The 14,594-nt window shown below is 35.4% G+C and overlaps 1 protein-coding gene across 1 annotated transcript in view; it reads left to right on the top strand.

Annotated features, from left to right (window-relative positions):
• PPD5 (PsbP domain protein (Mog1/PsbP/DUF1795-like photosystem II reaction center PsbP family protein)) overlaps nt 1–14,594 on the top strand; it is a 37,213-nt gene that overhangs the window by 20,428 nt on the left and 2,191 nt on the right. Inside the window, exons 2-6 of the mRNA XM_088496527.1 lie at nt 12,735–13,012; nt 13,110–13,218; nt 13,692–13,741; nt 14,171–14,238; nt 14,318–14,416. Coding sequence (XP_088352653.1) covers nt 12,784–13,012; nt 13,110–13,218; nt 13,692–13,741; nt 14,171–14,238; nt 14,318–14,416 — 555 coding nt within the window. The 5' untranslated portion in view covers nt 12,735–12,783. The remainder of the gene's footprint in view (nt 1–12,734; nt 13,013–13,109; nt 13,219–13,691; nt 13,742–14,170; nt 14,239–14,317; nt 14,417–14,594) is intronic.

Here is a 14,594-nt window from a genome sequence, read left to right as displayed (position 1 = left end):
CTAACAATCAACAATTATTCAATGCATGCATACATGTATCATGAGGTCTTTTCTTTAGGTTGTAATGGGGCTAGGGTCAAGGTAGGATCATATATGGCTAGTGGACTTAGGATTTGAATCTTTGATTAACTTAAACTTTCCCACCTAACCTATATAATGACCTATACAATTAAGTACTAATCTAACTACCCCTTCCTCACTTTTTCACATACTCATGCATCCCTTTTCATTTCACAATACTTATGCATTGATCTTTATTGGACTTTACTTTGGGACATTTTGTCCCCTTTTATTTCTTTCTTTTTCTTCTTTTTCTTTTCTTTTCTTTTTTCTCTTTTTTTTTCACATTTATTTTTTTTCTTTTTTTTTTCTTTTTCTTTTATTTTTCTCATTTTTTTTTTCAAGAATATCAATGCATAAGGTCTTACATTTAATTAACGCATGAGTATGTACCCAATTCCCAATATTTACAATAATAATACAAAACTACCCTTTTATTCACCCAATGTCCCAAGGTTCCCACACTTGAATGATACTCACACACACTAGCCTAAGCTAATCAAAGATCCAAATAAGGACTTTTATTGTTTTCCGCTTTAAGGCTTGTAATGTGCTAAATTAAGAACAAAGTGGGTTAATCGTAGGCTCAAATTTGGCTAACAAAGGAAGATAGAAGGTAAGGCCATTTGGGTGAGTGAGCTAATGAAATGATGGCCTCAATCATATAAATGCATGAATACACCAAATAATGGACATAGAGAATCAAACAAATCAAAGATCACAATCATAGGAAGAGAATAATGCACACAAGAAGGAAAAATAAGTGGTTATAAGATGTAACCACGCAATTAGGCACAAGTCTTACTTGCTTATGTTCTTAGCTCAAAAACCATGTTCCAAAATAAATTCTTTCAAGCAAGTTCAACAAAAATTTTCAAATTGGTAGGTTACCCTAAAACGGTTTCTTGGAAAGAAAATCATCACCCTAACCAAGTAGTCCTAATAACAAAGAAGTGGTAAAAATATGTACAAATTCTAACTAACATGCAACCTATCATGCAATGCAATAGCTAACTAATATTGGTGTTGAAAAAGAAAATTGTTACCCATGGAGATCGGTCGACGACCTCCCCACACTTGAAGATTGCACCGTCCTCGGTGCATGCAAAGGAGAGCAAGGTGGATGGGTTGCTACAATTGATGAGTTCCTCAAACGGTTGTGCGGATGACTTGTTTGTTGCCCCATTTAAAAGCTTTTCCGTTTCCTCCTTTCTTGGTGGCCAGCCTAAAAGGGGAGGAAAGAAGAACGACAATTAGGCCTACAACAAAGATATCAAAACAAGTAGAACATAGGCGGGGGCTAATGCCAAATAAGAGTATGATTTCCTACTACATGGTAGCTATAACATGTGAGTGAGAAATCCATATAAGCAAAAGGCATATCATTAAGCTCGATGCAAGAGTAAAGTTAAAGTATGAAGAGTGTGTTGAGCATCAAGTTCAAATGAGAAGAAGTGGGTCATGAAAGACAAGATGAGGTCATATCAATGCACAAAGACACAAAAGTCATACAAGATGAAGCATTGATTTAAAAGTTTCATCACCCAACAATATCAAACAAGTCAAGAAGCACCAAAATAATGTAAGAAAGTCTCAACAATTGAGTAGGAAAGTTCAATCACCATTATTAAAATGGAAAACTTAGAAAGTAAAATGAGAACAAGGTAAAAAAACAAAATTAAAATGCAATGAATGAAAACAAGCAAATGCAATAAAAGAAAATGGAGGAAAAGAGAGAAAAAAAAATTTTTTTTTGTGTTTTTTTTTTAGTATTTTATTTATTTATTTATTTATCATTATTATATTATTATTATTATTTTTTTATTAAAAAAAATTTTCATTTATATTAAAAGAAAAAAAAAATTTCTAAGAGAGGAAGAAGAAGAAAAAAAAAATTAGAAAGAAAGAAGAAGAGAAGAGGAAAGAAGGAGAAAGGAGGAAGGAGAAAAGCAGGGAGCAAATCCGCGCGCGCGCGCACAGCGCGCTTACGCGTGGATGAGGTTGTGCTCCCAGCACAATGCTGGCACAACGCGCGCACAACTCTCTGGTTTTTGTACCAGAAGTTGCAGAAGTGCAATGTGCGCGCGCGCGCACAGCGTGCTAACGCGCCGATGGCTGTTTTTTTTTTTTTTTTTGCACCAATCTCAGCATTCTAAACCTCCAAGCATCTACCAAAACACCCTAAAACCTTATTTAACATACTAAACTACCAATTAAACTCAACTATCTAAACAAAACATGAAATTAAACTAATTCTATCAATATGTACAAAAGAGAAAATGAAAGGATTTTACCATGGTGGGTTGTCTTCCACCTAGCACTTTTGTTTATTGTCCTTAAGTTGGACTTATGGGGAGCTCCTCATCAAGGTGGCTTGTGCTTGTATTCATCTTGGAACTCCCACCAATCCTTGGTTCTCCATTGTGCCCCAAGATTCTTCATGGATTGAGCCAAGTCTTGATGGAGTTCTTCACAAGCTTGGGGCTCCCAAAGTTGATCCTCTTCTTGTAATCCGGGATCCCACACTTTGTTTTCATACCCGTCTTAAGGTTGATCATCATTATTAGTCCAACCGGGTGGTGAGTAAGGTGAATTCTCTATATAGTGGCCAATAATCCTCCTAGACCCATCTATTTAAGCACTACTCCAACCTTTATATCTCATGTTTGATGCATCAACCATAATGAGCCTTGATTTGCAACGCCAACCACGAAACATCTTTCGCTTACGCTTCATCCCACAAAGGATCCTAAGTTGACCATCCGTTTCAAGCAAGCCATACTCAAGTGGGACAATAAAGCTAATATAGATGAATTTTACCCACTCAAGTGAAGGAGTAGATGGCCACCTAGGCAAAGATGCTTCCAAAGATCTTGACAAAGCATAACCAACCCCCGTTCTTCTATTTCTAGGGACTTCCACCTCTTCACAAGATCTCTTAATCTCAATCCTTTGTTCAACAATTTTATCTAAACCTTTTCCTTTACTCAAATCATAATAGGGAGGGTGAGAAAAATTTACCTCCTCAACGCTTTCAAATCCAACCGGAGAAGGTTCTTCATGCTTAAAGGATTCTTCACCACTAAGACTTGATGCTTGATCTTCATCACCAAGGGAACTCACTTCTTGCTCTATCCCATCCAAATCTTCATATGGAATATGTCTTGGAAGGTGTGCACTTTCCTTCCTAGCATCAATTTTAATCATCTTGGAGGGGTTTTCTTCAATTCTAGATTCCCATGGAGGCTCCGCATCTCCTAAGTCTTCAACCAATTCTTCCCTTTCTTCAACAATTATAGCTTCCTCCAATTGTTCCAATACAAAGCAACTTCCCTCGTTCTCCACCAATCTCTCCTTCATGTTATGCTCTTCATTTGTTTCTCCACATGTAGCCATGGGAGTCCCTTGAGTGTTCAAGCATTGGGATGCTAACCGGTTTACCACATCATCCAAGGCGGTCATGAATTGTTGCACATCCCTTGTCATCTCCTCTTGTCCTTGAAGAAGAACACCGAGGGTTTCATCCATTGAGGATTGGGGTGGATAAGAGGGTTCATTGTCTTGGAGAAAGGGTTCATTATAGGAAGGTGGTTCTTCTTGGTAAGGTGGTGGTGTGTATTGAGCTGGTTCTTGGGAGTCTTGGAATTGTGGTTCCATGTATGGCTCATATGGTTCAAAAGGAGGTTGGTATGGTGGGTAAGGATCATGATCATATGGAGGTGTTTGTTGAAAATAGGCTTGTGAGTGTGGTTGAGACTCATGTTGAGGATATGACTCATAGGCATATGGTGGTGGTTCTTGAAAGTCACAAGGAGATTCACCATAGCCATTGGATTGGTATGCATCATAGAATGGCTCTTCTTCATAGTGCATTGGTGGAGGTTGTTGCCATGGGGATTGATCATATGCATATGACTCCTCCCACCTTTGGTTGTCCCATCCTTGATACACATCTTCATTGTAGCTCCCATCACCTACAACATAGTTGTAATCACACTCATAGCCAAAATGAGAATTCATGGTGAAAAGATAAAATAAAAACAAAAGCTAATAGGAAACAAAAGAAACAAAATTCTACAACTAGCAAATAAAGCAAAAAGCAAGATATTCACACTATTCACATATGTACAATAACCAATAACATAACACCATTGCAATTCCCCGGCAACGGCGCCATTTTGATGAATGGATTTTTGATGGTTTAGAATTCACAAATAAATTCCCGTTGCAAGTATAGTTTCTAAACCAATCACTAATCCTTTCATACAAAAAGTTGTTTGTCACTAAAACAAACCCCTAAATTTATAAACCGAAGTATTGGACCTCGGGTCGTTCTCCCTAAGAATTGTAATGAAGTGTCTTGTTATTGGTTGTGAATTATATTTGGGGTTTTTAAGCTTTTGGACAAGAAATATAAATGGCAAAGAAAATAAACTAACAACTAACAAAGCTCTTGGCAAGATATGAGAACTAGAAGTCCTATCCTAGTTATCCTTCTCAATTGTGATGAGAATTGTTCATTGCTACCACTTAGTTAACCCTTACTAAAGAAAGGAAAGTCAAGTGGATGAATTGACTTGAGCCACAAGTCCTAGCCAACTCCCAAGGAAAGACTAGCTTTAGTGCACTCCAAACCAATTAGCAATCTCTCCAATTATCAATCAACAAAGGAATTAGATAACTCAAGTGTCACTAATTACTCTACCTAGGCCAAGAGGAACAAAATCTAACTAATAGCTATAAGAGACATTTCATCAAAAAACATAGAGTGCAATACAAGTGAACACATAAATTTGCAAGAATTAAAGAGAGATCTAACTACAAAGGCAAGAGGTCCACAATAGAAAACTAAATCAATCATGAAACAACAAAGAACTTACCAATTGCATTGAAGGAGAAATGTAGATCTACAAAAGAGAATTCACAAACTACAAACAAAGGAATTACATTAGAAGAAGAATCCTACAAGTGCAATAGAGGAGAGGAACGAAAATTAGAAGAGAGAATAAGAAGAAATAGATCTAGATCTAAGAACTAATCTAATCCTAATCCTAGAGAGAAGAGAGAGCTTCTCTCTCTAGAAACTAACTACAAAGCTAAACTAAACTAATTGGTAACTAACACATGTTTCCCTCTTCACTCCTTGGGTTAAATAGCATCAGAAATGAGTTGGATTGGGCCCACAAGGCTTTAGAATTCGTTGGCCACGTTTTGCTTTAAGTGAACTAGGTGGCAGCAACGGTGCGTGCGCGTACTTTGCGCGTGCGCGCCATCATACGTGTAGCAACTATGGCAAATCTTATATCGTTTCGAAGCCCCGGATGTTAGCTTTCTAACCCAACTGGAACCGCATCAATTGGACCTCTGTAGCTCAAGTTATGGTCGTTTAAGTGCAAAGAGGTCGGCTTGACAGCTTTTCGGTTCTTTCATTTCTTCATGAGTTCTCCAACTTTTCATGCTTTCTTTCTTCATTCCCTTGATCCAATCTTTGCCTCCTAAACCTTAAATCACTTAACAAACATATCAAGGCATCTAATAGAATCAAGGTGAACTAAATTTAGCTATTTTGAGTCCTAAAAAGTATGTTTTCACATTCAAGCACAATTAAAGGAGAATATACAAAACCATGCTATTTCATTGAATAAATGTGGGTAAAAGTTGATAAAATCCCCAAAAATCAATACAAGATAAACCCTACAAATGGGGTTTGTCAATGCCTTTGCAGGTACACTCCCCCCTTCATTGCACGTACACTCACGCCATAGTGAAAAGAAAAGCTCAGACTCAAGTGTCAGACGTTCAGCCTCCGAGACGATAGCTCGGCCATCACCGGATAGTTAAAGCCGATCTATTTCACAGGCAAGATCAATACCAAACAACCTAAAAGCCCATACCCTTCCTTTTCCAACTCAACCATCCATAATATCCCAATTACACTACTCAATACCATCAAATTCCTTAATCATCAACATCCAACATCATCATAAATAATCTTTAACCAACAAACAAACATCAACAACCACTTCAAATCCTCATCACTTAACCTCCACATTATCAATCATATCCACATTCATATTACCACACTCAACATACACACTCACCAACATCAACCAATATCAAAATATATAATTAACACCAACAACATCGATATTCATCATCAATTATCAACATACATCCTCACACATCATAATCATTAATATCTTTTATTCTAAACCACCACAACATTTTACGTTAACTCATTACCTTAAATTCTCATAATCCTCAATATTAATCAATATAATTAATCACCATGAATACTCATCAATACCAATAACCTCCAACAATCATCATCAACCACACTAATCCCACACAACCAACAATTACATCAGTTCATATATAATTATTCATCCACCAACAACATTCAATTCTATCTTAGGGTCAACTAGTCTAAGTGTCCAGAAATATTATATATTACATAAAGAAAACTGAAACCATACCTTGGCCGATTTCCAAACGCACCAAACACCAAAACAAAGTCACCAAACTTGATCCAAGGCCTCAACCAACTCCAACAAACACCAAAGTTCAAACTAACGACACATATATATACCAACATCAAAACCTAAGATACACAAAGCAACTAAACACAAGGGTTTAGTGAAACCTTACCTTACCCAACATGATTAGGGGTAAAATCCAACAATTATCCGCTACTAGAGATCACCTAAACAAGCAAAACCACAAAATCTACTCAAAAACCAAATATAAAAATGCGCAAAACCTAGGGCACAAAACTGGAAAGTGAGACGCGATTTCTTACCAGGTTTGCTTAGATAGAAACGTAGAGCTCATCAAGAGCTTCGCGTGGCTGCAAACGGCTCGTGAATCGGAGCTCCGGATCAAAAGTTATGGCTCCCGGAAGACGAAGGTGAATAGTGCACTCTCTCTTCTTCCTCCCTTCCCTCTTACCCGCGCTCCTTTCTCTTTTTGGGGAGAAAATGAGCTGAAAAGCTCATTAAAAGAGCTTATATATATTGGACCTTGGACCCGGTTTGGGCCCGGTCCAATCCGTTGGCATTTTTTATCCGTTTGGCCCACTTTGGGCCAAAACCTTTAAGATTAGTGTCCGGTTTTCGATTCTAAATTATTTTTATCCTTTCAAAACAATAAATCACTTTTCAAAATATTATTTTTCAAACTACACGGTACTGGATAGACTAGAGCCGGTACTGCCAGCTTAAGCGCCAGTACGCATTTTCACAGAAACTTTTCGAAAGAAAATACATTTTTCAACTCAGAAAAATTCACTGAAATAAAATTTCACATTTAAATTTTCAAATTAAAACTTCTAAATTTTGAATCTATTCTGGGCACTAAAATTACTTTATTAAAACGGTTTTATGTGAAAACGTAGGTTCTTACACTTATCCTGTGTATTTCGTAAAATTTTCTACAACTTTATTTAATCAGAACACCAGAAATCCTTCTGATTTCTTGCGAATACTGTTTAGGTTGTTCGTTCATCCTTTGAGCATAGAATCTTTTTGGAAATCAACTCGAGCTTATTTTGTATCACACACAATTCTTAAATATAACCCTCGGAGCGATAGTTCCTTAGAACACGATTAGTGGATGCAGAAGAATGAAGCTTGAGCGTGTACAGGATCATAGGGAGTTGTGAAGTTTAATTTCCACAGATTGAATCATAATAATACACTGTCTGTATGGATGCTTGAATATGAATGAAGCTTTCGAACCTTGAGAGAAAGGAATTAACTACAACGCCAGTACTCGTGATTACTTGAACCTGACAAACCGTTTAAGGCTTACTACGATACATTACCAAAGGGCTTAGGAGACGTGCTGATGCAATGTTATGATCTATTAGTTGATGTCCTGAGCAGGAAGTCTCTAAATATTGCTTGTAGGACAATCAAGGAAAATGAACTGTTAAGTATGTTCGGAATATTAAGTTGGAAGATGAGAAAGTGGATGGGGGTGTCAGACTGGATCAACTACAAATGTTAAACAATTGTGAGGTTGGGATTCGGAGAGCGTAGTAAGAGGACAAGGAGCTACCAAGAATATCGAAACTTGTTAGGCAAGGGAATCATGAAGAGATCAATGAAAAATAGGAATGGAATTTAAATGTATAAGAAAAGACTTAGTGTGTCGAATGTCGAAGTTGACACGTGAACAATTTTCTGAAGCATACATGAGCGAACCTTCGATTCACCTTAAAGTTACTAAGATATATCACGAAAGATGAAGTAGCGGTGCATGTAACTCAGTGTTTGGCAGGTTATAGGAAAGGATATTCCTTGGAATCTCAAGTGTCCTAGGTCCCAAATCGAAAGCCAAGACAACGGAGAAAAACTAAGTGAATTCAAGTTGAGATTTTTGATTGAGCAAAGCCGACAGGAAAGTTATGCGGACTGGGAGAGAAAACCTAGATAGTTTAAGAAAAGAAGTTATGCATTCTTTGAGGTTGTTTCAATAGACTAGAATCGAGGGGTAATCAAGACTAAGGGGATGAAACTGAGGTGTATTGAGCTGTTTGAAGTACTAAGACGGATTGGTGACCGGCAACGTATCAAATAGTTTTGCTGCCGTATCAGTTTAATTGGAAGAAGATTTTACGTATAAAGTACTTCTAGTTAGAACTGACGATGTCAGTGTTGAGTGACTACGCAAAAGATTAGTACCGTTAGTAAAGGTTTCTTAGAGTCGAGCTAGATTTGAGGAACACACTTGAGAGCTTGATATCCGGATTGAGAAGTGACTACCCACACCTCTCTTTAGGTTTTTGAATCTGAATTTTGAGGGCAAAATTCTTATTTAGGTGGGTAGGATGTAAAACCTGCAAAATTAATAAATAATTAGTCAAAATAAATTAATTATTATTTAGGAAATTTAGAAAATTAAATTTTATACTTTAATGAAGTAGAGATAATTAAAATATGAATTTTGACATTAATTTTAAAGATTTTGGCCTAAGATTGAGCCGAACGGACTGAACCGATCGAACTGAGCCCAAGGCCCAACTCAATTTATTAAAATAACAGAGCTTTATCTCATCATCTTCCATCCCTATTTGAAGAACGCAGCAACACTCAAGGAGGAAGAGAGAAATAGAAACGAAACCCTCCTCCAAAAATTCAATTCCACGTAACTTTCAATCCAGAGCTCCGATTGACAAGCCGTCAGCGGATACGCTTTCGTCTCGAAATCTCTACAAAACCCACATATCAATTTGGTAAGAATCTAGCAATTTCTTACTCAACCACTCTTCTCAAATTTCGAAATTTAAGATTTTGAGTTTGATAGATTATGTGATTTTGATGTTCTACGGTTGATGTAGCTTGAGAAAAATATTAGGTTTTGTTCATTTGAGCCGTGGGTAAGGTAAGGGACTCCTATTTCTTGGTGAATTTCCAATTTGGTGAATTTCCAATTTAGTGAACTCTATGTTGATTATAGTCATATTGTATGAAATAGATTATGTTCTTGTTGATTTGGAGTTCAATTGGGCGTGGAACAAATTCCGGATGATTAAGCTTGAGGAATTGACATTTGGAAGCTTGAAACTTATGAAAGGAGAGGTTTTGAGGTGTTCCGAGTTTAGGGAGGAATCGGCTAAGGTATGGTTTTAGTTTCTCATAGATAATATATAATGTTTTGTGAAAACATATGTTAGATAACTATAGAATAGGTCAGAAATGTGGGAATATGTTAATAATGCTAGTAACCTTGATGGAAATGTGAAATAATATTGCGAATGAGTTGATGAATGATGATTTTATTGAGTTGGTTGTAGGAATTATGTTAACTAATGTTATTGATGGGAGTTGATGAATAATTATTGATGAATGTGAGTATTGATGATGGAAGATTGAGGATTGGTTGAGTTATGTGTATATATGTGTTTTTTGTTGAATAGTGAATGAATTGAGAGTTGGAAATAATTTTGATATTGGAATTGGTTTGGCTTATTGGAAATGATTTGAAAAGGGTTTGAAAGGTGGTTTGGTTGAGACCCGAGAAGGGTGGTAAAATCCGAATTTTAAAGGAGATGCTGTCGAAATTTTTATAAAAATTTGAGATTTAGTTTGAAGTATTATTTAGATAAGTATGGATGAAATAATTATATTATTTAACTTTGATTTATAAAGAAAAAAAATGCGTTATGTTTTGGTACTTGATTTATTAAGAAAAATATTATGTTTTGAGTTTTACTTAGTTAAGAAGAAAATTATGTTTTGAGTGTGAATTATTGATGAACGGAATGGGAGGTGTGACGATGATCATTGTTGAATGAATTGAATGATGAAGAGGATGAATTTGATAAGAAATTATTTTGTGGGGATCGTGGTTATTTACCACCCACTAAATTTTAAAGAAAATTATTTTGTGGGGATTGTGGTTATTTACCGCCCACGTATGTGCTGTTTTCCAATTGAAAATGTCTGTGGGGATCGAGGTGGTTTACCGCCCGTAGATGATGGGGATCGAGGTACTGTACCGCTCACTAATTTTCAAGAGGACGATGTCCGAGTTAGCTACCGGACATGTCGGATTGGCTGTATAACCAACAGATGTGACTCATCAGTCATAGGACAGGTATACATCATATGCATATGTGTGTTTTGTTTGATTGTGCATTAATTGGGCTTGCCTATGTGATTACTATGCTTACCTGCTATATTTGCTACCTGCTGTATCTGTATCCTACATGTGTTTGCTTTGTCTGTATTGCTTGTCTGTGCACCGTAGTTTTGGAGGATTAGAGGAAGACGAAAATTAGGGCTTAAGTTATAAAGGAATTAGAAATAAGGACCTTAGATAACCTATCCCGTTTATGGTTCTCCATTTATAAACTTTAAAATTTAAATTTGAGTGTCGAAGTTCTAGGATCGCCTCTGGCTTTTCCGGGACCTTATATATTATGTATGTGGGCACCATTACCATACTGAGAACTTTCGGTTCTCATTCCATATCTATGTTGTTGTTTTCAGATACAGGTCGAGATGTGCCTCAATGAGCATCTGGAGGTTTCTCTGGCAAGCGAAGTTGGGAAGTTATATTTTGGAGTTGTCTGTTATGTATTTTCTGTTTATAGATTCTCCTATGTATATATAGATAAATGATGTTTAATCGAAGCTTTTTGGAGAATTAGGTGTTTTCTTTATGCATGTTGGGTTATATTGGGATATATACTTATGCTTATATATAATTATATACTCTGACCGGCTTTAGCTTCGCAGGTCGAGTCTGGAGCTTGATATTTATGTTTTTGGAACTCTGATCTGTATATTTTGTTTTTAACCTTCTTTTGAGCTTACTTATCTGTTTTATGATTATCCACGCGAGTGTGACACGATTTTCTATTTTTGCTTTGTTTAGCTTATTCTTCAAGGCTCCTAGATATAATTTCTTTCAACTATATTTATATAAGTCTTTTCTTTTAGAGGTGGTAATACCTCGCCACCTCTACTTTACGACTTAAGCGTAAGGCTCTGTGTGGTAGGGTGTTACATTTATTATATAATTTTTATTATTTGGCCGTTTAGTTGTTTTAATTACTTCTGAACTTTTCAATTGACACTGAAAAAAAGAGTGCGAAAATAGTTACCGAGACAATTTAAATTGGCCGAAATGACGTATGAAGTATAACGGTTAGTTGACATAAAAAGTCTATAAATAAGTCTTAGACTAATATTGTAAAGGAGTTCCACTCTTTAGGAAAGCATCTAGAAACCCAAAACGCTTTTAGCCTCTTAGCATCACAGAGTAAAAATTGAAAATTTTAAATAATTTTTCTAAATTCAAACACTTGTAATGTGTTTTTTTTCCAGTTTTTATTAATAAAATTTATCTACTTTTATATACTCTTCTCTTTTACGTTTATCTTTTCTTTTTCATCTTTTCTTTAATTTTTGTTTGTTTTAATTTCTATAATTTATTTTACTTCCAGTACCTCACATTTCTTTGTTTATTTGCTAATTTCATTCTTTTTAATTTCTATTAATGTTACAATTGGAGTTTTTAATTTTGATATTGAGTTTATAGTAGTGTTTTTCAATAATGTATGAAATTTGGTATGTTTTTTTCACATGGAGATTACAAATATGGCCTTTCGATTTGTGAAGTGAAACAAAACTTACCCTCCGATTTATGAAATAACACAAAATCTATCATCCGATTTGTGAATTTTAATTTTTTAAAATACAAAACCTACTTTTCAATTTGTGATTACTTTCATACTAAATTAAAACACACCACTCATTCATAACCGAAAAGTACACAACAATAATTTTCATATAAAAAAATTACATTAAAATACCCACATTTTCTTTAAACATATAATAAAATTCGAGTAAAACAATTACATTAGCCAATAATTTAGTATGAGTTTCTTTTTCTCAGGTTAAGAAAAGTGATAATATAATAACTCATGAATTAACTCAATTTACTCTTATCAATCCAATAATAGGAGAGGCTCCAAGTAACATTTGTAATTTGACCATTTTGAATACCATGGTCCTCTTCATGAATGAATTGCTATCTTTACCCTGCCAAAAAAAATATATTATTTTCTAAAAATAAGGAAAAGAAGAAATAAAACAAGAAACGGGAGCATGACAAGAAGGTGGCATATGAGCAGAATCGAGTTTGAGAAAGTTAGATATGGTCAGTGGATGAAGAAACACTTTAGAGTTAGAGACCTTCCACACTTCCATTGCAATGGTTTTGCACTCTTCTCTCTCACTCTCACTCTCTCTCTTCCCCTTTCTCAGTCCCAACAACAATAACAACCACCTTATCCTCAACAACCTCCTTAATCAACACAAACACAAACGCAAACACTTGTCATGTTGTGCTCTGAAACCCACTTCCCAAAATAATACCTTCTTTAGAAGGGATTTTGTTCTCTTTGGCCTCACTTCACTCTCTCTAACATCCCCACTTTCTGGTATTCTCTCTCTCTCTCTCTCTCTCTCTCTCTCTCTCTCTCTCTCTCTCTCTCTCTCTCTCTCTCTCTCTCTCTGACGCTTGTTCTTACTTTGCAGCGACACTTGCTGAAGAAGAACCGAAAATGGCTTCCTTTGAAGATGAATTAAATGCCTATTCTTATCTCTACCCGGTTGAGTTGCCATCTAAGAAATTTGTCTTCAAATGGTAGTTACTGTTCATGAAATTTGATTTGATTTGTACTAATTACTTATATGCCTCACAATCCATAATACTTTCTAAAATATAATAAATTAAAATTAAGTGATAACAAAATTGTTTGTCTTTTATAGTAGTTACTGGATAGTGGATAGTACAAAAGTAAATGTAGTTTGTGTTAATACCTAACTGGTTGTATTTAGTTAATTATGTATAGATGTTAGTTAAATATATGTTTATAACTGTATATAACTCAATATTTTATTGATTCATCTTCAATCTTATAAATCCTAATCATTTTATATATATTATTTAGTGAAAGTGACTCTATGGGACTAAGCATTTGGTGCTGTGCTACTGCATTTAACGGAACTATACTTAGTTTAATTCCTCTAAATCCAATTCCTGTCTGTAAATTTTTTCTTCACTATTAAGAGGAATTTTCAAATGGTAGGAAGCTAACTCTTTTCATTTATTTAAAGGGTAGAATCACGAAAGCCTGAGCGATACTCTTCAGCTGCGCCACTTTCTCGTAAGTTCCATTCTTTCCCTTAGCATCATTGCAAAGGTTTATCTTATCAAATAGCTTAAGATTTGAGGCCATGGTTTGTTTCCATTCAAATCTCGTGTGTTCTTGAGATTATCAGTTTTTGCCAGCACTTGACCAGTAATAATTTGCATTTATAAGGGTTTTTACACGCAAGAAATATAGTTTGCACTTATATTTGTCAGAATTTTGTATACATTACACCCATATTTTTTCAGAGTTTGCACACATGAATTAGTAAAATTTATTTGTTAAAGATAATTTAGTGTTTTTGCTGGTCAAATGATGACAAAAAATACTAAAAATTGCTGGCCGCTAAGAGTTTCTCTTGTTGTGCATCAAAGTAACCAAACCATTTGGCTGCATTATGATTTCCTTTTTCTGATAAAATATTGCTCTGCTAATTCTGTACAGCTGACGCTCGCCTGCGCATTGTATCGGAGCGTGTTGATATTATTGATAATCTTATCATCTCTGTCACGGTATTTTCCGAACCTCACATTTGGAACATGGATTATTATTAGTTATCCATTGATTTTTTTTGTGTGTGTATTAAATCAGATAGGTCCCCCAAATTCGAGCATTATAAAAACAACGGATAAGAGTAAATGGACTGCAAGAGAGGTTGCTGATTCGGTTTTATCTGACAAATCAGCACTGGTAACATGTCACTCATTTATAAATTATGCCTACCTTATTCTTATTCATATTTGACTGAATATGAATAAGAATCCTATGATTCTAAACCAATAGCTTTTGGATTGTCATATTTACCATGTCTCATATGTTGAAACCAATATGAATTGTCTAATGGATGATTTGAGCACTTAAATATACG

Source organism: Arachis ipaensis, chromosome B8 (genome assembly GCF_059453495.1).
Source record: "Arachis ipaensis isolate K30076 ecotype BB chromosome B8, ASM5945349v1, whole genome shotgun sequence".
Classification (NCBI taxonomy): Eukaryota; Viridiplantae; Streptophyta; class Magnoliopsida; order Fabales; family Fabaceae; genus Arachis; species Arachis ipaensis.
The sequence above is the reverse complement of the archived record's forward strand: the minus strand, read 5'-3'. Positions and strand labels throughout refer to the sequence as shown.